General features: G+C 38.3%; 3 protein-coding genes across 6 annotated transcripts in view; 2 read left to right on the top strand and 1 right to left on the bottom strand.

The window, feature by feature from the left end:
* Window positions 1-539: 539 nt before the first annotated feature.
* The window catches only part of LOC309697731 (erythroid membrane-associated protein-like), a 24152-nt gene continuing 287 nt past the window's right edge, over window positions 540-24404 (top strand). Inside the window, exons 1-10 of one of the 4 annotated variants that reach the window (XR_014273892.1) lie at window positions 540-599; window positions 1642-1872; window positions 1964-2057; window positions 2155-2259; window positions 3026-3259; window positions 3414-3561; window positions 3855-3881; window positions 4204-4268; window positions 4682-4804; window positions 5167-6281. Coding sequence is in view for 3 of the 4 variants with exons in the window: in XM_082519844.1 (XP_082375970.1) it covers window positions 1646-1872; window positions 1964-2057; window positions 2155-2259; window positions 3026-3259; window positions 3414-3561; window positions 3855-3881; window positions 4204-4268; window positions 4682-4804; window positions 5167-5553 (1410 nt within the window). In the remaining variant the exon portion in view is untranslated. Of the gene's footprint in view, window positions 600-896; window positions 967-1641; window positions 1873-1963; window positions 2058-2154; window positions 2260-3025; window positions 3260-3413; window positions 3562-3854; window positions 3882-4203; window positions 4269-4681; window positions 4805-5166; window positions 6378-24404 lie in introns of those variants that run through there. The other 3 variants (XM_082519844.1, XM_082519845.1, XM_082519846.1) reach the window with 3 other exon arrangements.
* On the bottom strand, window positions 6722-9845 carry LOC309703092 (uncharacterized protein; the record flags this gene model as incomplete). Its single annotated transcript, XM_082527795.1, has 3 exons — window positions 9720-9845; window positions 8786-8967; window positions 6722-7498 (listed from the first exon to the last, which is right to left on the bottom strand). Exon 3 carries the CDS (start codon window positions 7403-7405, stop codon window positions 6722-6724), a length of 684 nt encoding a protein of 227 aa, XP_082383921.1. The 5' UTR covers window positions 7406-7498; window positions 8786-8967; window positions 9720-9845.
* The window catches only part of LOC309703091 (uncharacterized protein), a 22203-nt gene continuing 14867 nt past the window's right edge, over window positions 17069-24404 (top strand). The window contains exons 1-10 of the mRNA XM_082527794.1: window positions 17069-17128; window positions 18171-18401; window positions 18493-18586; window positions 18684-18788; window positions 19569-19802; window positions 19957-20104; window positions 20398-20424; window positions 20746-20810; window positions 21224-21346; window positions 23398-23779. Of these exons, the coding sequence (XP_082383920.1) occupies window positions 18175-18401; window positions 18493-18586; window positions 18684-18788; window positions 19569-19802; window positions 19957-20104; window positions 20398-20424; window positions 20746-20810; window positions 21224-21346; window positions 23398-23779 (1405 nt within the window). The 5' untranslated portion in view covers window positions 17069-17128; window positions 18171-18174. The remainder of the gene's footprint in view (window positions 17129-18170; window positions 18402-18492; window positions 18587-18683; window positions 18789-19568; window positions 19803-19956; window positions 20105-20397; window positions 20425-20745; window positions 20811-21223; window positions 21347-23397; window positions 23780-24404) is intronic.

Genomic DNA, 24404 nt, shown 5'->3' with positions numbered 1-24404 from the left:
GATGTTCTCACTCCCGTCTTCAACCTCTCCCTCAGCCAGAGTACCGTCCCCACATGCTTCAAGACCACAACAATCATCCCTCTTCCCAAGATAATATAAGATAACATAATAATTTTTGCACATAAGGTCATCTTACATATTAAACCAGCATATTAAGCTCATAGCTCTTTTGCACATAAATCTATTTAACACTTCAATTTTTGTCTCCATTTATTTATTTATTCTATTTGTATTTCCATTGTTCTAGTTCTATTTGTACATTTTAACCGGCATCTGTGTAGGAAGGTAGATTATTTCTGCACCAAAGTGCACGTTGTTGTCATTCCCAGCCTGTATTTATTAATTGCTTGGATTAAATCTGTAGTTAAATTGATAACTGCATACAAAAACATTTGCAACAGTGAACAGCAATTAAAATGTAGAGTAAATACCAGGAAAAGCTAACAGGCAGAACAAGAATAACCGGTATAACTCGTTGGGAAACTCCACTGTGGGAGGAACTTTGTACCATGTTTTATTTTATAGAAAGACAAGCGTGTTTTTGTGGATATTCATTCTTCACATCTTTCAAGGACCGTCTGCCTGCATGACCTAAACAAGTAAGTGATTATTTATACCAAGCAGATAGCATAGAGAATAAAAATACATGAAACAAGACATCAGCTGCCTTTTCTTCAAGATAGACTGACTTTTGATCCAAATATTGACGGCAATATTTTTAATTAGAGGCACAGAAATAGTAAAAGTGGATATCTCAGAGATGATGTGTAAAATGTAGGTGTGTGTATTCTGGATGTAATCTCAGGTTTCAATCTTTAAATTAGAGCAACAACTACTACTACTTTTACATTTTTAACACGTTGACTGGAGTTTGAGTGTCAGAGAGAACTCAGTAAGGGGAGAGCAGTGGCTAAATAAAATGCATTAATAAAGAGCTGAGGGCTGATTTATTGGGGAAAAATTAAAGTAAGTAAGTAAAATAGTTAATATAGTGATGAAATTGTAAGAAAAGGTTCAGAAACAATTTCTCTTTATATTGCTTTCATTTGAATTTTACCCATTGTCTAAAAATTTCTTTCTTTTAATTTAGTTAATCTAATAATAATGAGCATTTCTTTGATTTTAAATTTGACTACAAAGAAAATTATTGTAGTCAAGAATTCAGTCAATGAAAAGTCTGAGATTTTCTCCTTCTATTGCCTCTTTCACAGCCCATTTTTTGATCTCTTTACTGGTAAATCCATTAGATTCATAAAAATGTAACAATATGTTGCCACTAGGACCTTCAGACTCTGTTTGTGAACCCTTGTATATTTGCAGTCTGCAGATTGAACTTAAACATAGTTGTTGTCTTCGAAGCATCTGAAATAAATCTGTCCACTTTTCTCTGCGCTACAGCATGATGAGCTTTCATGTGTTTTGCCCTGTTCTGTGAAATATAAGTGAAAAGGGCACACTGGACGCTTTACTTTGATCTTATGTTTAAAAATATCCTTTAGTCTTCTTGGTTTGCCATTTAGATCTTTTTAAACTTAGATTTATAAACCTGCATCTTTACAATCTGACCTAAAGAGTTTAAATCCCATAGTGTACAGAAGAATTTCAACATGTGTGGGTAACAAAATGTTATTTCTCTGTCAGAAACATGGCCTCAACATTGTCTGAAGAGCAATTTCAGTGCAGCATCTGTTTGTACAGCTTCAAAAATCCTGTCTCTATCCCGTGTGGGCACAATTTCTGCCTGGAGTGCATCAAACGTTATTGGGATGTGGCACAAAAGTCGGATTGTCCGCTGTGCAAAGAATCCTTCGGAAGTCGCCCCGAACTAAGGGTGAATAGGACCTTAAAAGAAATCACTGAAAGATTTCAAAGGTTGGTTGACTGTAACTATACTATAGTGCTTTATTTCAACGTTTTAGCACATTTGATTGAAACTAATCAGATGTATATCATCATCTTAAAGCTTGTTAAAGGAAATGCCAGGATTCAAAGCAAAGAGACCCATCATTTCACTACCGCCAAATAGGTCTGGAGGAGAGAAGGAGATCAAGATCAAGGTGGGAGAAAAAGTGGTTAAATGTAACGACGCTCATGGATTATCTTGTAAGGAACTCCAGATAATCCAAGATGTAAAATACATGTTTTCAACTTCAGCCTCTGCAGACTCGGATAAAGAAGACCCAAGAGCAGTATCAACAGATGATCCAGACCCGAATCAGAAAGACCGAGGAGATCAAACAGTCAATGGAGCTGAGCAAAGTGAGCATTGCTTTTTGATCATTTACAGACATGAACATTTCTCGGCCTGTTTGCTCTCTAAGAAACAAAACTTCAACCAATTTGTTTGTAGAAGCTCACACCAGAAGAAAAACAGCAGTGTTGTTCTGCTTCATGTAGACTGTATTTAAAAGACAGAGGAGACTCCCCCTGCTGGTCATTTTAAAAAATGCATTAGCCTCACTTTTCAAGCCTGGAATCCACTTTTGGCTTTTATTTGCAGTTTATCCTGCTATAATATCCATGTAGAGTGTAAGTAACCTTGTGCACAAAAGACTCTGATTACAGGGCAGAGTAACTATAGAAACTCAAAAGCTAAAATCCTTGCATATCTTCTAAAGTCAGGATTACTTCAGTCAAAGTATTTTTCCATCTTTAGTAATTCATATATGGCAGCGTGGCTCTGTTTTAAGAGCTCTTGTGATCTTTTATTAGTTGTTTTTATTGATATAATAAACCTTCATTATACATAAAGAGACATGGAAAAGCAGGGCTGGAGGTGGGTTGGGACAATAGATCAACTGTTATCAGAGGACTGCAGGCTGGTCTCACTGAGGTCATCTTCTTTGTCTTCTTTTTGGGGGAAATGTGTTAAATTATGGGCATATTAATAAGAATCATCGTATATAAGCAGTTTTTGCCTAAGTTTAATTTGTTTTGCATTTCATTGAAGAAGGGGTAGCAAAGTACAAAGGTGGTGCATTTTAACATATTTCACATATTAATTCAACTCTTTTCATCTCTGCAGAGAAATAAAGAAAGAGAGATACAGGCCAGCGTTCAGGCTGCCACAATGATGGTAATTGCCATTGAGAGAAACCAGGCTTTGCTCATCGAGGAGATCGAACGGAAGCAGGAGGTGGCTGAGAAGAGAGCAGAGGAGCTTCTCAAGGAGATCAGCCAGGAGATCAATGAGCTGCAGAAGAGATGCAGTGAGCTGCACCTCCTGGAGCACACTGAGAACCCAGTTCAGCTCCAGCAGGTCAGAATCAGTATTTATGTTTAATATTTCTGCACAGCCAAGCAAGTTTAAAGCATCTAAAGCGATTGTAATATGATATGAATACAAACCGGCCTGTCTGCTTGTTAGTGAAATCATTTATTTGTGCTCATTTCTGTCACTAATGCTGTTTTAGAACTTTTTACATCTGGACGCTCCGATGTCCGTCAAGCACTGGGCTGACGTCAGAGTCCAATCGGAGAGCTACGCATGGACTGTGAGGAGAAATTTCTCCAAACTGGTCGACATCTGCCAAGAACTGGAGAGGAAGCTGTGTGCAGAGGGTCTGTAATCCTTATGATGACATGACATTATAGTCTCTGATTTTAGAACACAAGACTTTCTTTGCATCACCGGTTCCTTTGGTTTTATTATAATCCTGCCACTTTTTGCATTGCATATATATTTATATCATATTTTACACTATAAGTCTGCACATAACTAACTTTAGTGATACACTTAGGGTCCAAAAATAAATCTTGTAACATTCGCTAAAATATTAGTGAATATTTTAATTGTTCTACGTTAATGTTTAATGACACTAAAATGACACAGTTTCTTTTCTGATCTTTTGCAGAGGTAAACAAGATGAATAAATATGCAGGTATGTGTATGGATATGATATTTATATTGTGATTACGTTATATGGATTACACAAGACTGAAAATTTGTCACCACCATATCTAATAAAGACTGTTACTGATGTCAGTAGAAAGAAAGTGGCTCTCCACACTGATTCAAATAATCTTTATACATGTACATGACTCAGAATACAGATACTCTGTTGCCAAAAAAGGTGACTTCAGTAACAATATGCTTCAAAACAACAGGGTTATTTTTTCATATTATTTCTTTAATCCTGAAAAATTTGAATAAATCTGAAATAGCAAATCTTTTTATGTGTTTTTTTCTGTTTCTGTCTCCAGTGGATGTAACTCTGGATCCTGCTACTGCTGCTGGCTGGGTGGTCCTGTCCCCGGATAATAAAAAGGTGAGCTGTAATTATCAGCTGCATGATTCCTGACTGTAACACCTTAACAAGAGCTCAGAGTTAAACAAAGTCTTGTCCTGTTGTAAAAAATGATCCAACAAAGTGTTGATACATGTGCAGCTGTTTGTATAATTAAGTGTAAAGTCATTTGCTTAGTTAGTTATACACACCAGTTCAGTTTAGCCCTGTAATATTATTGGGAAAACACTTATTAAAACACCTATTATTGAGAAATTGCATTTCTTGTCTGTGAAATTAGAGTCTGTGAATTACAGACAACAGCTAATGGACGACAAATATTATGCAGGAACTAAAATGACGGAAACTAGTGGATCAGAAGTCAGGCAGATGCAAAATAATGACAAGTACGGCATCAGTAGTTGTTGTATGAATGTGATCGTGGCAATCCACAGGTGAGCATGAGCTACCAGCAGTGGAGGACCCCGCTACCTGACGACCCCCGCAGGTTCGACTCCTGCGTCGCCGTGCTGGGAAAACAAAGCTTCACATCTGGGAAACGTTACTGGGTGGTTCAGGTAGGATAAAAGGATAAAATAAATAACTGCTAAACAGCTTATAGTCGTGATCAGTGTGAATATTATCCAAAGTGGAACACAACAGCTTTATTTAGAGTAAGATTTGGATTGAAATACACCAAAGAAAATTACACATGAACACAACGACACAACCTGTGACTAGGACTGTATAATGTATATGATCTAAACAAGCAGGAAAATAAAACTCTTTACGCCCCCTGGTGGCTACAAGATGTTCACTTCTGATTTTATATCTGCTGTGTTTACTCTCAGTAAAAATTTATTATCATTTAAAAAGCAACCTAAAGAAATGAAGCTCTGCTCTGCAGTTTAGCATCATTTTGTCCTTCTTTGTGTTTCAGGTTGGGGATAAAACAGACTGGGATCTTGGGGTGGCCCGGGAGTCCATCAACAGGAAGGGCGCCATCACAGTTCGCCCTGATAACGGTTACTGGGCGATATGCCGACGTAACGGTGGAAGCCTGTATGCCTGCGCTGGGCCCGCCGTCACTCTTCACCTTAAAGAAATTCCTCAGAAAGTCGGTATATTCCTGGACTATGAAGAAAGCTCGGTGTCCTTCTACAACACAGAGGCAAAGACTCACATTTATACTTACAGCGGGCTCACTTTCACTGAGCCGCTGTATCCGTACTTTAACCCCTGCATACATGACAACGGGAAGAACACGGCCCAGCTGGTCATCTGCCCAATCGAGGCTGGGATCACTGTAGACACTTCAGCACGTTGAGCGAGAGACTCGGAGGATCCTTTTTAAAACCTTGAGAGCATCCACATTCATTGTCTGGATAAGTTGTAATCTGTAAATGCAAACAAAAGACCAAGAACAGGAGAAAATATTCTTCTCCCAAGTGTAAAGCGAACACCCTGAATATTGTCCTGGTACAGACTGCAAGCCCAAGCTTAGCTCCTGCAAAGTGTTTGGATATATTTATTTATTTATTTATTCCAGTCAAAAGCTATAAGTTAACCACAAGGTTTGCTAATGTCTCTTAATCTTCCTGATGATATCTATAAAGAGGTTTTTAAAAAGAGCTAAAGATCCAAGCGAGGGTTCATCTGAACCATCCACTTATGTCTGCTAAGGGAGGACAAATGTATGTAAATGAGGATAAAACTTCCACTGATAAGTCCACAGTTATCTGACAACGACACATTAGTGATGGTTTAGGAACTATAAGATGCACCTATACACGATCACTACGGTGGATAGCACTGCATGAATCCTGCCTACGTTTTTACACTACTCATTCTTTGGTAATTTATTAATATGGTATAACTTATATTATAGCTCAAGGCCTGATTTAAAAGAACTTTATGAATCCAACTTTGTTTGGATCTTTGGTTTAAGATCAGGGACACGTCACATGGTCTTATGAGTTCAGAGGTGCATGTCTGTTTTAGTTGGTAGCACGTAGATCATAGTACCACAATAGTATATTAACATCAGTATATCATGTGCATGTAAGACATTGAGTATATATAATTTCTTGTCATTATTGTAAAAATTTGGATTATTGTGATGTATTTAAGCTGAAATAAATGTGAACTGAATCCCTGAGAGTCTGCTGTGTTCTTTTAACTTTTTATCCCAACGCAGAGTTTAGACAAATTCTAAAGTTAGAATTAGAAAATGGAGCACAGAAAACTTATCTATTGTGCGGAGTGCAAAAAACACTATCAAAATATTCCCCCACTTTTTTTTAAGATTAGACAACCTTTATTAGTCCCACACGTGGGAAATTTGTTTTGTTACAGCAGAAAGTGGACAGTGCAAAGTTACATAGCAAAAATTAGAAAAACACTGGAATAGAATAAGAATAAGATACTGTACACAACTGTACACAATAGAATACAATAAAATACTTTATACAATAGAATAAAATAGAATACAAATGCTATATACAACTGAGTATAATACAACAATGCCAGAAAAGAATATTGCACTTAGTGTTATTGCACATGTGTAGATGTGTGTTTGATCGGTTGAAGTCTTTGTTGTGGAGTCTGACAGCACATGGAAGGAAAGACCTGCGGAGTCTCTCCGTCCCACACCGTGGGTGCCGCAGCCTGCCACTGAAGGAGCTGCTCAGTGCTGTCAGAGTCTCCTGCATGGGGTGGAAGATGTTGTCCAACAGGGATGACAGCTTAGCCACCATTCTCCTCTCACTCACCACCTCCACTGGGTCCAGAGGGCATCCTAGAACAGAGCTGGCCCTGCGGATCAGCCTGTTCAGTCTCTTCCTGTCCCCGGCAGAGATGCTGCCGTCCCAGCAGACCACACCGTAAAACATGGCTGAGGCCACCACAGAGTCATAGAAGGTCTTCAGCAGCGGGTCCTTCACTCCAAAAGACCTGAGTCTCTGCAGCAGGTACAGCCTGCTCTGCCCTTTCCTGTAGAGGGCGTCTGAATTATGAGTCCAGTCCAGTTTATTGTTCAGATGAACACCAAGGTACCTGTAGCTGTCCACAGCCTCAATGTCCATACCTTGGATGTTCAATGGTTGTAGTGGAGGATATTTGCCTGTGGAAGTCTGTGGGACTCTCCCCAGCCTCAGGCTCAGGTTGAAGATGGGCTCCATCACCCCACACAGTTGGTCTGCGCAGGACCTAACGACCCTTGAGCTGATGCCATCTGGACCCGCTGCCTTCTTGACTCCAATTCTTGACTGCAACTGCATTTCATTGTATTTTTATTTTTTTTACAGTGACAATAAAGAACCTAAAATCTTGAATGGCAAAAGCCAAAATCAAGAGAAAAAGAAAAGACAAACTCAAAGGCACAGAGTAATTCAACAGATAGATGGCTGCATTATGGAAGCAGTTAGAGTCGGAAAAACGCCATCCAAATGTAGAAAATCAAGATAACCACATTAGTGAAGGAGAACTCAAAGCAAGACAGATGACCAACTACAAAAGGAAAACAGGAAATGGCCCAAAAGACAATAAGCACAAAGTCATGACACACTGTTCATAGTACAAAAGTAATACTCTGGAAACAAAAAACAAGTAACTCCACAAACAAAATCCTAACTACAGCATTAGCAACAATAAATGTTTCAGATACTAGAATGTAAGCAGGATCAAACTAAGAAAAAATACAATTAAAACAAAAAGAAAAACAGTGACTGTAAGGTTTACATTGTTGGGTTGTCATTTATGCTTAGAAATACATATTCATATATTCTTAGAAATTAATAATCATTTAGAAATATATAGTTGATTGCATATTGAAAGAATGTCTCATCCTAGGGGGTCTGTAACAACTCTGAGTAGCGTGAAGAGGGGAGTGTGTTCACTCCTCTACAGAGTGTTCTGGCATAGATCACACACCTCCTAGGGTCATGAGAGAGGTCGTATCTTCTCTCATTGATATATGGTATAGCAAACACACATATATCTGTTTGAGTATAAGAGCCTAATAATTTTTAAAAATATTTCTTCACTCACGGGCCGTAAGTAGGGGTGACATGGGCCGCGAGATAGAGAGACAGGCATTAGAGCCTCTTATTGTGTGTTTTGTTTGGGTTCCCACCGGCGTGGAATTACCAAAAATAGAGAGACCATAGCCTAACATATGAAACAGGAAAATACCGCCATGTAATCCATTTATTTCAACAAAGTAACTGTATTCTGAATATCACCTATTAAACGGTAACTGTAACGGATACATTTACTCATATTTTGTATTTTAAATACGTAACGCCGGTACATGTATTACGTTACTCCCCAACACTGCCTGTTGATGAGATCTTGTGCCGCTCCTAGAACACCGGCCTCCAACTCCTAAAGAGACACGGGTGTCCCTAAATTTAGCAAATATTAGCTTCAGGCTAGCTTGCTGCGACGGATAGGCTAATACCAGCATTTTACCACAACTTCACCAGATGTAGCTAAAAAAACTAAACTAATGTCCAGTCCAGCGGGACAGCAAGGAAAGATGACAAAAAATGATTACTTACCTGCGGTTTAGAGGGTCAAGCTGAAATTGAAGCAGCCATTGAAAGACGGGAAGAGAGAAAGATGGCAGCTTGGTCAGCACTAGTGGCCTCTATAATGTATGCAAATACATGCGGGTTGGAAGCCCCGCCCCCAGATGCCAAAACAGTGCCAGCAGATTGAAACTGAAAAAAGTGGATTGAAACTGAAAAAAAAGCGAAACAAAACATTTACAGCTTAATTAATTGTTTTTTACAATACATTTTTTTTCCGGTTTCAATACAAGATTTTTCAGTACATTTATTTCAGTTACAATTTTTTTTTTCCGTTTCAATAATTCTTTAGGTTTCATTTCAAGGTGGCATCGTTCTGATCCCATAGAAGTTCAGTTCACCTGACACTCGGACCGGTGTTCCAGATTAACTGGCTTTGGTCCAACAGATGTGTGGCAGACTTGCCTTTCAGGAGCTGCTACCGACAAACCAGCAAAAAAAACGCCAAATGTGTCATCTGTGACACTTGTGAGAATACCTCAAACACAGTCCTTCAGTCCTGTTGCTGTTGAACAACATTGCAGTTACTATGAATTTACAGCAGTTACACAGTGATTAGTAATAAACAGCCAGTGAGAGTGAGTGGATTTAAGAAAGTGAGTGACTCAGGTGTGTCAGTTGGTGTGTCATCTGTTTTTGAGTGCGGGGGAGAGTTAGAATTTCTTGGTTTTAAAGCTATGTTAGGAATATTCATAATGTAATTTCCAAAATTTGCACATAATCTGCAATTTGTAGCAGATCTACTGACTATCACATAGCAGCTGGAGCAGTCTCAAATGGAGGTCAGTCCACTACTGCCACCTGTGGCCAAGTGCCAAAGCCTGCCTACTACTAGATTAACTTGTGACACATCTGCACCTGTTTCTATGACCACATTGAGTAGAGTCTGAGTGGCTGCACTTACCCTGGTGCATTCGAATCCACCCACAAACAACCTGCCTCGGGTCTCTCCTCCTCCTGCTTCTCTTTCCTTCATCCACCTGCTGGCCTCTGTGGGAGCTCCACCATAGCCACCACCAAACAACTGACTTATTTTTACACATCTGCCAGCATCTGGCCAATCCACCAGCTTTCATTCACTGTAAACCCGAATGTTCAAAGTAATTAAATAGATTAAATAGTGTATACTCAAAGTCTTTAAAAAGTTCTGTTAACTTAAATATGTCAAGTTCGTGTAACATGTTCTTCTTTTTGAGTAAATGAAACTAATAATATTTGAATGAATTGAACTATTTCTATATTAAGTAAGCATCACTTAAAATCATAACTTAAGCACAACGTAACACAGTTAAGTTAGGACATATAAGAATGGTAAAGTCCTGTTATTTTTGTTGTTTCAAGTAGGTAGGATTTAATAATAAACTTAATTTATGTAGCACATGCTAAAATACAATAAAATCTCAAAGTGTTTCACCAAATAGGTAAAATCAAATTGTCTTAAATGCATTAGTGGAAGACAAAATGTATTTATTTTAATATTCATTGTTTTATCAATGTATCCTACATATATATTTTCAATTTTTTCCGTAAGTGTTGAGGAGCTGCAGGAATCAATTTTTATTCCGAGTTAATCTCTGATTCACCCTCCGAAGCGGAAGGCGGCGCTAATGAGCATTAATACGAAACACAGAAGAAGTAAAGGTATATGGGCGGGAACAGCACCAAAGAGGCAACACAGACGACTGGAGAAAGTTGGACCTAACGGCAGCAACTAGCATCACTGGACTTACAGTAAGTTTTCAATGTTGATATTAGTTTATTGTTAAAATACGAATATTTAGTTGTATTTTGGGTGCGTGTCAAAAAGAATAGCAGAAATGTCGGGTTTTTTATGTGCTTTGCTGCTCTCCCCGAAGGAAACTTTGCACTTGCAGAGCTAGCATTAAGTTGTTGTAATGAGGGTCGGAGGCTGTTTAAATAGTTAGATACTACTTGTTCTAGAGGTGGCGCCGGGTCGCCTAGTATGAAACAAAGTGTTTTAATCTCTCTAAATTTTTAAACCCCCTCTCATGACTCAGAATAGTTGGGTCCAAACAAGCCCGTTGTCCCTGCAGTTACACAGCGGAGATACCTGTCTGCAGTGAGAGTGCTTTCAAGCCGTTTGCTTGTTAGAAACGCTATATTTTAAACTATATGTGCAGGGTTAGGGTTGTGAAGGAGCTCTTGGACCTCTGGCCTGCTCTAAAAATGGAGTCTGAGGTAATATGGATCAGCTCTCTTTAAAATGAAAATTGTAATTCTTACTCATGTGGCAGCTTTTTGCTGCTTTATAAAGGTGTGCGAGATTCTTCAAATTGAACTTTATTGTCCTTCTGCTGTAGTTGTATGCAGAGTTTCAGCGGATTACAAATCAGAAACTGCCCAATACATTCTACGCTGAACTTGACCGCCATCTTCCTCGACTGATGACCTTATTCAGACAGAAGGCATCAAAAACTGGGAAGACAGCAGATGCCCTGGCTGAAAGTCTAAGAATTCACAATGAACAGGTAATAATAGATTGTTACACATTTCATAGGTTGAACCAGTGGAACATTGGACAGGTTCAATGATTTAAATGAGCTTTTTGAATTTTGCTATTACTCCACTTTGTGTTTGCTATTTGTCTGACTGTATGTGAACAGGTTATTTGTGGACATATGTTCTGATTTGACTGTTGTTGTTGTTCAGTAAACTCACCAGTATATACAATTCTGTTTTTAATCTGGAAATAGGAAATCCATGATATCCACACCAAGCGCACTACCGTTCTCCACGCCCTTCCTGTCTATCTGCGTGAGGATGTCTCTGGATTTTTCAGAACCTGCACTGTGAGTATCCTTAAGTATCTAACAGATACTACTGTGTAAATAAACAGTGCACCAAAGCACAAACATGTATTTTGATGCACTGTTTGGACTTACCTTTGTTTAGTCTACCCATACGGTTTCCATGTATGGTCTTTTCTGTCTCCTCACTATGAATGAACTGAATTGGTGTTTTGTTGAAAGTGATAAGATGTTTAGTAAAACATTTTCCTGTGTATTTCCTTTAGCTTAGTTTCAGTCTATCTCACACCACTTGATTCTCTGGTGAATTAGCTGATTTATGTGTGCAGAACATGGATCTTCTGTTTTTCACCTCTTACAGTGAGACTTAGGTCTCCCTTGTAAAAGAGGTATTGTATCTCAATGGGAGTTGGTAAAATGAGAAATTATATGTCGTCTGTTGTATTTCTTGGGTTAGATTGTGATTAGTATCTCTTTTTCATTAATTTAGGATGAATCTGATGAGTTGGAGCTTGATGGTGTTGAAGTGGCCCTCTTCACTGTCATCAGTGACCATGACACGACAAGTCCAGTTCACTACCAACCTGTGAAAATCTCTGTCGTCATTGAAAGTGATGCCGTGTTCAGTCTCCCCAGATTTGGTGAAGCCTTCCTGGTAATGTTTGCACTGATCTATGCACCTCAGCTACCCCAAAGCCCTGACCAACACTTTAGAATTTACTCAAAAGATTTTACTTGGTCTAGAAAGTGGTAAACTGTCACCCAGGTTACAGACCCTCAAGAATGACTTGGTTATGTAGGAACTCATCTGAAAGAAGGATGCAGGGTGAAGCATTATAAAAGGCTAGTTCAAAGTTCTCTCCTTTTATCTAAATAATGCCTCAAAACGTTATTGCATTACTCTACAGGTGTTCAGCCAATAGGTCCAAACTATACAACGTGCCTTTGTTCTCATTAACATAATGCAAAGCAACACTAATGTTTTGTATGTTTTAATGTTTTTCGTAATACTATTTCTAAAACATTGTGGGCTGCGCAAGATGACCTAAATTTCACTGTTTGATACTGGTTAATGTAAAACAAATAGCATTGTAATTCACTCAAGTTGCTGCCCTGTTGCCTTATTCAGATATTAGCCAGAGAGCCAAAAGCACATTTTGATATTATTTATTATTATTTGGCATTATTTTTCATTACTCTGACAGTTTTCCCGACTAAACAATTTTTGGTCTACTTATTTTAATTTATAAATGTTTTTGTTAATTATTTTTAATTAATTTAATTTTTTTTTAATGTATTTAATTTCAACATAGTGCTAAAAGGGAGCAGGGAAGATACTGTTCAATGGCAGATGTTTATGACTTTTGCATATTAAGTTACCTATACTCAGTGTAATTGAGGCAATCAATTGCCTCAAAAATTTTAAGTTTTGGGTCACATGTTTTTAAGTATCAAGTAGTCAACATATTTGACTAACGTGTACTTAAAATAATGACAACACAAACTAATAAACATTTGAGTTTTGTTAACATAAAAATGTTGTGGTTGTGTACTTATTTTTTATAAGTTCTGTGAACTTATTCCTTTGAATTTGTAAACTTGAAACTTTAAGTCATTAACTGCAAATATTTGAGTTGACCGTTCTCAAAAGATACAAGTACCATGTAATCCAAACTTTTATGTTCTGGAAAAATTTGACTTTTGAGTTGATCAACTCAAAAAAATTGAGGCAATCGATTGCCTCAATTTTTTTGAGTTCTGGTAACTTATTCGGGTTTACAGTGTTGTTTATATCGTTACTAAAAGAAAAAAATAACTCATTACCCATAACAACGGAAAATCACCATCGATTGTTCACTTTCAGTACTTGTACCTGACCATCTTCAGAGGAATGTGTTTTTATTTTTGTTAAGTCACCAAACAATGAGCTGTGACTCATTCACTCATTTTTTAATGAATCATTCACTCATTAAAAAATGTTGACGTCACCTAGTAAGAATACGTAGTTGATTGTTGTTCATTTGCTGTATCTTTTATTCCTTGGCTTTTAAATCAGAATGAGTTTGTATTACTTTTATTTATCTTATTTCTCACTCAAATCTTCTAATTTTATGATTCTTTTTCTTAACTCTTGTCATATGTTTTTATTTCTTTTAATTGTCTTAATTGTACAGCACCTTGGTCAACGGTTGTTGTTGTAAATGTGCTATATAAAGAAATTTGACTTTGACTTTGACTATATGCTATCTTTTTTTTTTTTAAATACAGTTGTGAACTTTCAGAAGAGGTTCAGTAACATTTGAGTCCGCTGATCTAATTTATGGTTTTGATTAGAAAGAAGTAAATACAATGTTTTAGCTCTTTCTTGTTTTCTAAATTCTGTCTACTGCCTTTTATCCACAGAGTCCAACATTGGTCATTTTGGGACAAATACTGGCGTCCAAAGTGATGGAAGAGTGTTTGCTTTTGTTGTTCTTGTGTTTTTTCTTTGATGAGCGTAACCAATGTGTATAATAATAATGAAAGTACTTTGTTCTGTCTCTTTTTCCATGTCAGCTGCTTTAATCATGTAAAATCCCTTTTTACTACTTGCATTTTTTGTCCATTCTGGGTTTCCTTTTTTAATCATTTATAGTTATTAATATTGAATCGTTGCTTCCTTTTACGCAATCACACTGGCATAATGTTGACAGGAAGCAGGTTTGAATTGGTTTCACAGGCATCACTTTTACAAAGACTTTTTTAATTTAACTCAAAAATCTGTTCTGTATTTTATCAGGTGCTTTTCACATCAGTTAGGGAGGACGCCTCAGTGTTTGAAGTCATATCAACCATTAACTTGACCCAAACTAGTTGAGACTGGGATATTTGAAGTTATCATAATAGCTTTCTTAACAAAACAGGCAGGTTGTGCTCCTTACTTCCAGAATGGAGATAGTATATTGTTTGTTATGTCAGGTTAGTCTGCTTTGAAAATCAACAAAGAAATAGTTTGTTAGTGTGTTGAATCCCGAGAATTCCAGACTTTATATTTAAGTGTGTTACACGTAAATAAGGCTTGCATATTTGTGAGCAGCACAACAGGAACAGTTAGCCAGGCTAAAAACATGGGCGTAACAGCCACGTAAGAAAACGTTTACAAGATGATTTATCATTCTGTCATTGTTCCTGACAGCTGTGTTGGGGATCAGGGGAACACGTGTGGAGTTTCACTTTAGGCCTTTCAGAGTACCAGGAAGTACTTTAACACCAAACTGTGATTTTTTTCTGGTAGTTGTAAGGGAAGTAAGTCAACTAAGCCAAATAAAACTTCACTAAAAACTGAAAAATTAATGCTAATAGCTCAAACAAATAAAACTGTGTCATCCAACTGGAAGTGAACTTTGACGTCCACATGAGCTAGTTTGTCAATCTTTTCACTACGTGGCCTAAATTCCCAAAGCCTCATTCTTCCTTCTCATCAAGGATTTGGTAAGCATGTCTGTCATGTTTTGTCTGGTGAGCGTAGGAGGAGCCTAACCAGACAGGCAGGAATAAAGAACCTGTCTCCTACACAGTGCCAGGAAGAGTCTGTTGCTGAAGGAGCTGCTCAGGGCCTCTGCAGTATCATGCAGGGGGTTTGCAGTGTTGTCCATAATAAACCTTTGCTTGGCTAACATCTTCCTCTTTGGAGTCTAGGGGACTGGCCAAGACAGAGCTGGCCCTCTTTACCAGTCTTTATACCCACAGCACTGTTCAGTATATTTATAGATAGCACGTGAAGAGCTGAATAACAAAAAATACCAGGAAGTTTTACACTAGCAGTTTCACCTGTCATCTCTTTTGGGGTAACTGTTTTAGAAAATTACTGGAAACCAAAATTGTCATTGTAAAAATGACTTCCTAGTTCAAAGTGCAATGCTGTGACAGCGTGCCAGGTTTACACACGTGCATATTGGCAACGCTCGTGCAGAGAACAAGCAAGAACAATAGAATTAATACTTATTGTACTGGAAGTGTGAAACACGTGAGTTTGGTGTGGCATTCAGCTGAAAGGTTAAACAGGACGCGTCCAGCGGGAACCTGAATGAGTCATGACACAGTATGAGTGTGACCCATTGAAACAAAACAGAGCAGAGTAGGAACAGTGATATTTCTAACAGAAGCAGGAGCGGGTAGCACCTCATTTCTTCTTCTACATAAACTAGGAATAATTGAAGCTTTAACAGGTGCTGGTATCAGGGAGCCAGTCTGTGTGCTGGCTGCTGATGGTGTTTATTGTCTTTATTTGGGTGTGTTTATACCGATATGCCACTACCTAATGCAATTACTGTAAATGACCTGAAAAGCATTGCTGCATATTTTTAGCTGGCTTTGTGTCACATAGGATGGATTAGAAAAATCCAGCTCTGACCTGGGAATGATTCATCCCAACAACCATGGGTGTGTTCATCAAGGCCTCTGTGACACAGAGCTTCCTCGAATGAATTACTCTGTTTACAGATTTAAAATGACTACAAACTTAACAATGAAAGATTTTACGATTTGTGGCATCTCGCAGCAACATTACTTAACACCCTGGATCACGTCTACAGCAACATACACGGTGCATACAGGGCTGCACCACAGCCCCACTTTGGACAGTCTGACTACATCTCTCTGTTCATGTACCCGGCTTACAGACAGAAACTGAAACAATCGAACCCTGTCATCATCACACCTGTTAAACTGTGGACCCCAGAGTCTGACAGCATCCTACAGGACTGTTTTGCCCAAACAGACTGGGATGTGTTTCAAACTGCAGCCACCAAGGAGATCTGCTCTGTCAATATACAGGACTATGCTGAATATGTGACCGGGTACATCAGCACCATCAGCTCTGCAGGCAGTCTGCTAGATGACCTCAATGTATTGAGGCAGCAGGACCAGACAGGACGGGTCCTTAAAGCATGTGCTAGTTGTTGGCTGATGTTCTCACTCCCGTCTTCAACCTCTCCCTCAGCCAGAGTACCGTCCCCACATGCTTCAAGACCACAACAATCATCCCTCTTCCCAAGATAATATAAGATAACATAATAATTTTTGCACATAAGGTCATCTTACATATTAAACCAGCATATTAAGCTCATAGCTCTTTTGCACATAAATCTATTTAACACTTCAATTTTTGTCTCCATTTATTTATTTATTCTATTTGTATTTCCATTGTTCTAGTTCTATTTGTACATTTTAACCGGCATCTGTGTAGGAAGGTAGATTATTTCTGCACCAAAGTGCACGTTGTTGTCATTCCCAGCCTGTATTTATTAATTGCTTGGATTAAATCTGTAGTTAAATTGATAACTGCATACAAAAACATTTGCAACAGTGAACAGCAATTAAAATGTAGAGTAAATACCAGGAAAAGCTAACAGGCAGAACAAGAATAACCGGTATAACTCGTTGGGAAACTCCACTGTGGGAGGAACTTTGTACCATGTTTTATTTTATAGAAAGACAAGCGTGTTTTTGTGGATATTCATTCTTCACATCTTTCAAGGACCGTCTGCCTGCATGACCTAAACAAGTAAGTGATTATTTATACCAAGCAGATAGCATAGAGAATAAAAATACATGAAACAAGACATCAGCTGCCTTTTCTTCAAGATAGACTGACTTTTGATCCAAATATTGACGGCAATATTTTTAATTAGAGGCACAGAAATAGTAAAAGTGGATATCTCAGAGATGATGTGTAAAATGTAGGTGTGTGTATTGTGGATGTAATCTCAGGTTTCAATCTTTAAATTAGAGCAACAACTACGACTACTTTTACATTTTTAACACGTTGACTGGAGTTTGAGTGTTAGAGAGAACTCAGTAAGGGGAGAGCAGTGGCTAAATAAAATGCATTAATAAAGAGCTGAGGGCTGATTTATTGGGAAAAAATTAAAGTAAGTAAGTAAAATAGTTAATATAGTGATGAAATTGTAAGAAAAGGTTCAGAAACAATTTCTCTTTATATTGCTTTCATTTGAATTTTACCCATTGTCTCAAAATTTCTTTCTTTTAATTTAGTAAATCTAATAATAATGAGCATTTCTTTGATTTTAAATTTGACTACAAAGAAAATTATTGTAGTCAATAATTCAGTCAATGAAAAGTCTGAGATTTTCTCCTTCTATTGCCTCTTTCACAGCCCATTTTTTGATCTCTTTACTGGTAAATCCATTAGATTCATAAAAATGTAACAATATGTTGCCACTAGGACCTTCAGACTCTGTTTGTGAACCCTTGTATATTTGCAGTCTGCAGATTGAACTTAAACGTAGTTGTTGTCTTCGAAGCATCTGAAATAAATCTGTCCACTTTTCTCTGCGCTACAGCATGATGAGCTTTCATGTGTTATACCCTTTTCTGTGAAATATAAGTGAAAAGCGCACACTGGACGCTTTACTTTGATCTTATGTTTAAAAATATCCTTTAGTCTTCTTGGTTTGCCATTTAGATCTTTTTAAACTTAGATTTATAAACCTGCATCTTTACAATCTGACCTAAAGAGTTTAAATCCCATAGTGTACAGAAGAATTTCAACATGTGTGGGTAACAAAATGTTATTTCTCTGTCAGAAACATGGCCTCAACATTGTCTGAAGAGCAATTTCAGTGCAGCATCTGTTTGTACAGCTTCAAAAATCCTGTCTCTATCCCGTGTGGGCACAATTTCTGCCTGGAGTGCATCAAACGTTATTGGGATGTGGCACAAAAGTCGGATTGTCCGCTGTGCAAAGAATCCTTCGGAAGTCGCCCCGAACTAAGGGTGAATAGGACCTTAAAAGAAATCACTGAAAGATTTCAAAGGTTGGTTGACTGTAACTATACTATAGTGCTTTATTTCAACGTTTTAGCACATTTGATTGAAACTAATCAGATGTACATCATCATCTTAAAGCTTGTTAAAGGAAATGCCAGGATTCAAAGCAAAGAGACCCATCATTCCACTACTGCCAATTAGGTCTGGAGGAGAGATGAAGTTCAAGATCAAGGTGGGAGAAAAAGTGGTTAAATGTAACGACGCTCATGGATTATCTTGTAAGGAACTCCAGATAATCCAAGATGTAAAATACATGTTTTCAACTTCAGCCTCTGCAGACTCGGATAAAGAAGACCCAAGAACAGTATCAACACATGATCCAGACCCGAATCAGAAAGACCGAGGAGATCAAACAGTCAATGGAGCTGAGCAAAGTGAGCATTGCTTTTTAATCATTTACAGACATGAACATTTCTCGGCCTGTTTGCTCTCTAAGAAACAAAACTTCAACCAATTTGTTTGTAGAAGCTCACACCAGAAGAAAAACAGCAGTGTTGTTCTGCTTCATGTAGACTGTATTTAAAAGACAGAGGAGACTCCCCCTGCTGGTCATTTTAAAAAATGCATTAGCCTCACTTTTCAAGCCTGGAATCCACTTTTGGCTTTTATTTGGAGTTTATCCTGCTATAATATCCATGCAGAGTGTAAGTAACCTTGTGCACAAAAGACTCTGATTACAGGGCAGAGTAACTATAGAAACTCAAAAGCTAAAATCCTTGCATATCTTCTAAAGTCAGGATTACTTCAGTCAAAGTATTTTTCCATCTTTAGTAATTCATATATGGCAGCGTGGCTCTGTTTTAAGAGCTCTTGTGATCTTTTATTAGTTGTTTTTATTGATATAATAAACCTTCATTATGTGGACATAAAGAGACATGGAAAAGCAGGGCTGGAGGTGGGTTGGGACAATAGATCAACTGTTATCAGAGGACTGCAGGCTGGTCTCACTGAGGTCATCTTCTTTGTGAAGTTATGTCTTCTTTTTGGGGGAAATGTGTTAAATTATGGGCATATTAATAAGAATCATCGTATATAAGCAGCTTTACCCTAAGTTTAATTTGTTTTGAATTTCATTGAAGAAGGGGTAGCAAAGTACAAAGGTGGTGCATTTTAACATATTTCACATATTAATTAAACTCTTTTCATCTCTGCAGAGAAATAAAGAAAGAGAGATACAGGCCAGCGTTCAGGCTGCCACAATGATGGTAAGTGCCATTGAGAGAAACCAGGCTTTGCTCATCGAGGAGATCGAACGGAAGCAGGAGGTGGCTGAGAAGAGAGCAGAGGAGCTTCTCAAGGAGATCAGCCAGGAGATCAATGAGCTGCAGAAGAGACGCAGTGAGCTGCACCTCCTGGAGCACACTGAGAACCCAGTTCAGCTCCAGCAGGTCAGAATCAGTACTTGTGTTTAATATTTCTGCTCGGCCAAGCAAGTTTAAAGCATCTAAAGCGATTGTAATATGATATGAATACAAACCGGCCTGTCTGCTTGTTAGTGAAATCATTTGATGGTGCTCATTTCTGTCACTGATGCTGTTTTAGAACTTTTTACATCTGGACGCTCCGATGTCCGTCAAGCACTGGGCTGACGTCAGAGTCCAATCGGAGAGCTACGCATGGACTGTGAGGAGAAATTTCTCCAAACTGGTCGACATCTGCCAAGAACTGGAGAGGAAGCTGTGTGCAGAAGGTCTGTAATCCTTATGATGACATGACATTATAGTCTCTGATTTTAGAACACAAGACTTTCTTTGCATCACCGGTTCCTTTGGTTTTATTATAATCCTGCCACTTTTTGCATTGCATATATATTTATATCATATTTTACACTATAAGTCTGCACATAACTAACTTTAGTGATACACTTAGGGTGCAAAAATAAATCTCGTAACATTCGCTAAAATATTAGTGAATATTTTAATTGTTCTACGTTAATGTTTAATGACACTAAAATGACACAGTTTCTTTTCTGATCTTTTGCAGAGGTAAACAAGATGAATAAATATGCAGGTATGTGTATGGATATGATATTTATATTGTGATTACGTTATATGGATTACACAAGACTGAAAATTTGTCACCACCATATCTAATAAAGACTGTTACTGATGTCAGTAGAAAGAAAGTGGCTCTCCACACTGATTCAAATAATCTTTATACATGTACATGACTCAGAATACAGATACTCTGTTGCCAAAAAAGGTGACTTCAGTAATAATATGCTTCAAAACAACAGGGTTATTTTTTCATATTATTTCTTTAATCCTGAAAATTTGAATAAATCTGAAATAGCAAATCTTTTTATGTGTTTTTTTCTGTTTCTGTCTCCAGTGGATGTAACTCTGGATCCTGCTACTGCTGCTGGCTGGGTGGTCCTGTCCCCGGATAATAAAAAGGTGAGCTGTAATTATCAGCTGCATGATTCCTGACTGTAACACCTTAACAAGAGCTCGGAGTTAAACAAAGTCTTGTCCTGCTGTAAAAAATGATCCAACAAAGTGTTGATACATGTGCAGCTGTTTGTATAATTAAGTGTAAAGTCATTTGCTTAGTTAGTTATACACACCAGTTCAGTTTAGCCCTGTAATATTATTGGGAAAACACTTATTAAAACAGCTATTATTGAGAAATTGCATTTCTTGTCTGTGAAATTAGAGTCTGTGAATTACAGACAACAGCTAATGGACGACAAATATTATGCAGGAACTAAAATGATGGAAACTAGTGGATCAGAAGTCAGGCAGATGCAAAATAATGACAAGTACGGCATCAGTAGTTGTTGTATGAATGTGATCGTGGCAATCCACAGGTGAGCATGAGCTACCAGCAGGGGAGGACCCCGCTACCTGACGACCCCCGCAGGTTCGACTCCTGCGTCGCCGTGCTGGGAAAACAAAGCTTCACATCTGGGAAACGTTACTGGGTGGTTCAGGTAGGATAAAAGGATAAAATAAATAACTGCTAAACAGGGCCGTGCAGAGAGGTTTAAAGGGGCGGGTGCTCAAAGTTAAAAAGGGGCACATTGAACCAGGCTGAATAACAACAACACACATTCATCAAGAATCTAATATGGGAAGGGCAGGGCTGTGTTGATCTGAGACTGTAGACATTAAAAAGTCCATAGGAGAGATGGTAGCTGATTAAATGTCATGAGATAATAACAAAATGCAAAGATTGGTGACAGCGCTTGGAACCATAAGGCAACAAAAACTGTGAGAAATAATTTAGGCTCTGCCTGTGAATCACTCTTTGCTTCTCTTCTTCCTTCCATCCCATCATTTCATATATCACTCTCCACTTGCTGTCTATGTGAGAACAAGGCACAACTTGCTATTGCAATAAACTATAATCTAATTATCCACACCTAACAACTCCAGCACTTAATCTAAATGATGAGAGAAAAATGTTATAGCCCTGCCTTTAGTAGCCTCACACAGCTCCTGCTGTTTCCTCCTCATGTCCTTACCAGCCATGTCTGGACAATGTTATATCATGAGTAATATTTTTTTTTTAAATCCATCTAAATAAAACACACACATGCACACACAGTGACATTTTAGTCCTTCTTCAGAATACTGTATATACTATGGGCATCACAGTGCTGATCCAGAATCCTTACATTATTATTTATTACTAGAGCTACAATAATAAAGCAATGAGGAGGGGGAAGTAATAAATATGAAATAATGTCATTATGATGATTCCATTTGTTTCACTATCCACTCTGTGCAGGGCAAAGCTTATTACATGTTTAAACTGTAGAGATACAATCATTTTACTGCTGTAAAATCCAACTTTTGTCTTATTTAAAATATAAATCTAATATAATCTGCTTCTGAATGTATGTTCTTTAAAATACAGCGTGTGTTTTTTAATATATTATAATTATAATAATTATTATGTGGACATGCATATTAGATCGTTTTTTAGTGAAATATAATCCCTCCAGAAAGGCAGGAAAAGCCCTGTAACTTACTTTAAAACTAAATATGTTTCTAAATACTTTAAAACTAAATATGTTCCCTAAAACGGTGACAGAGCTACAGACCCATGACAGCCTTACACAGGTAGCCAGCAGCTATGACCAGCACTACCTGTGCAGTTAATAAAAGGACAGGTAATGTTTGTCGCGCTGTTGCACACACAGCACGCTCGTTTGTTTCAGTTCGTCAGTTGCAACAAGACATCTTACCAACGTGTACATAATAAGCTAACACTCCTGGGTGCTACACACTACAGTGTACGCTGTACACCTACTTACTGGGTTTGTCGCATCAGTCTGTGTCTCTGAGTTAACTTGTGTTTCTCCTACAGCTCCGGACCGCTAAAAATGCGCGTGCTCTTTGTGAGCTCGTTCCCGGCTCGTAACCAGCGTGTTCTGCCGTCAAGGGCGATCATTGGTTAAATGGATCATGTGACTGATGCAAGCCAGATCCTTTTATTTAGCAAAACTGTGATTAATAGTTAAATATTATTGTTGAGGGGCACAGACAGGACTCCGCACGCACACACACATAAAATATATATATATATATATATATATATTTTTTTTTTTAAAGTTGCCTCAACAAAAGGACACTTTTGGCACCCATCAGGAAAGGGGCGGGTGCTCAAGCCCCTCTAGCCCCCCCCCTCTGCACGTGCCTGCTGCTAAACAGCTTATAGTCGTGATCAGTGTGAATATTATCCAAAGTGGAACACAACAGCTTTATTTAGAGTAAGATTTGGATTAAAATACACCAAAGAAAATTACACATGAACACAACGACACAACCTGTGACTAGGACTGTATAATGTATATGATCTAAACAAGCAGGAAAATAAAACTCTTCACGCCCCCTGGTGGCTACATGATGTTCATTTATGATTTTATATCTGCTGTGTTTATGCTCAGTAAAAATTTATTATCATTTAAAAAGCAACCTAAAGAAATGAAGCTCTGCTCTGCAGTTTAGCATCATTTTGTCCTTCTTTGTGTTTCAGGTTGGGGATAAAACAGACTGGGATCTTGGGGTGGCCCGGGAGTCCATCAACAGGAAGGGCACCATCACAGTTCGCCCTGATAACGGTTACTGGGCGATATGCCGACGTAACGGTGGAAGCCTGTATGCCTGCGCTGGGCCCGCCGTCACTCTTCACCTTAAAGAAATTCCTCAGAAAGTCGGTATATTCCTGGACTATGAAGAAGGCTCGGTGTCCTTCTACAACACAGAGGCAAAGACTCACATTTATACTTACAGCGGGCTCACTTTCACTGAGCCGCTGTATCCGTACTTTAACCCCTGCATACATGACAACGGGAAGAACACGGCCCAGCTGGTCATCTGCCCGATCGAGGCTGGGATCACTGTAGACCCTTCAGCACGTTGAGCGAGAGACTCGGAGGATCCTTTTTAAAACCTCGAGAGCATCCACATTCATTGTCTGGATAAGTTGTAATCTGTAAATGCAAACGAAAGACCAAGAACAGGAGAAAATATTCTTCTCCCAAGTGTAAAGCGAACACCCTGAATATTGTCCTGGTACAGACTGCAAGCCCAAGCTTAGCTCCTGCAAGGTGTTTGGATATATTTATTTATTTATTCCAGTCAAAAGCTATAAGTTAACCACGAGGTTTGCTAATGTCTCTTAATCTTCCTGATGATATCTATAAAGAGGTTTTTAAAAAGAGCTAAAGACCCCAGCGAGGGTTCATCTGAACCATCCACTTATGTCTGCTAAGGGAGGACAAGTGTATGTAAATGAGGATAAAACTTCCACTGATAAGTCCACAGTTATCTGACAACGACACATTAGTGATGGTTTAGGAACTATAAGATGCACCTATACACGATCACTACGGTGGATAGCACTGCATGAATCCTGCCTACATTTTTACACTACTCATTCTTTGGTAATTTATTAATATGGTATAACTTATATTATAGCTCAAGGCCTGATTTAAAAGAACTTTATGAATCCAACTTTGTTTGGATCTTTGGTTTAAGATC

The sequence above is a fragment of the Aulonocara stuartgranti genome (assembly GCF_965226115.1).
Source record: "Aulonocara stuartgranti genome assembly, chromosome: 3".
NCBI lineage: Eukaryota > Metazoa > Chordata > Actinopteri > Cichliformes > Cichlidae > Aulonocara > Aulonocara stuartgranti.
Note: the sequence above shows the minus strand (reverse complement) of the source record. Positions and strands in the feature narration are given on the sequence as shown.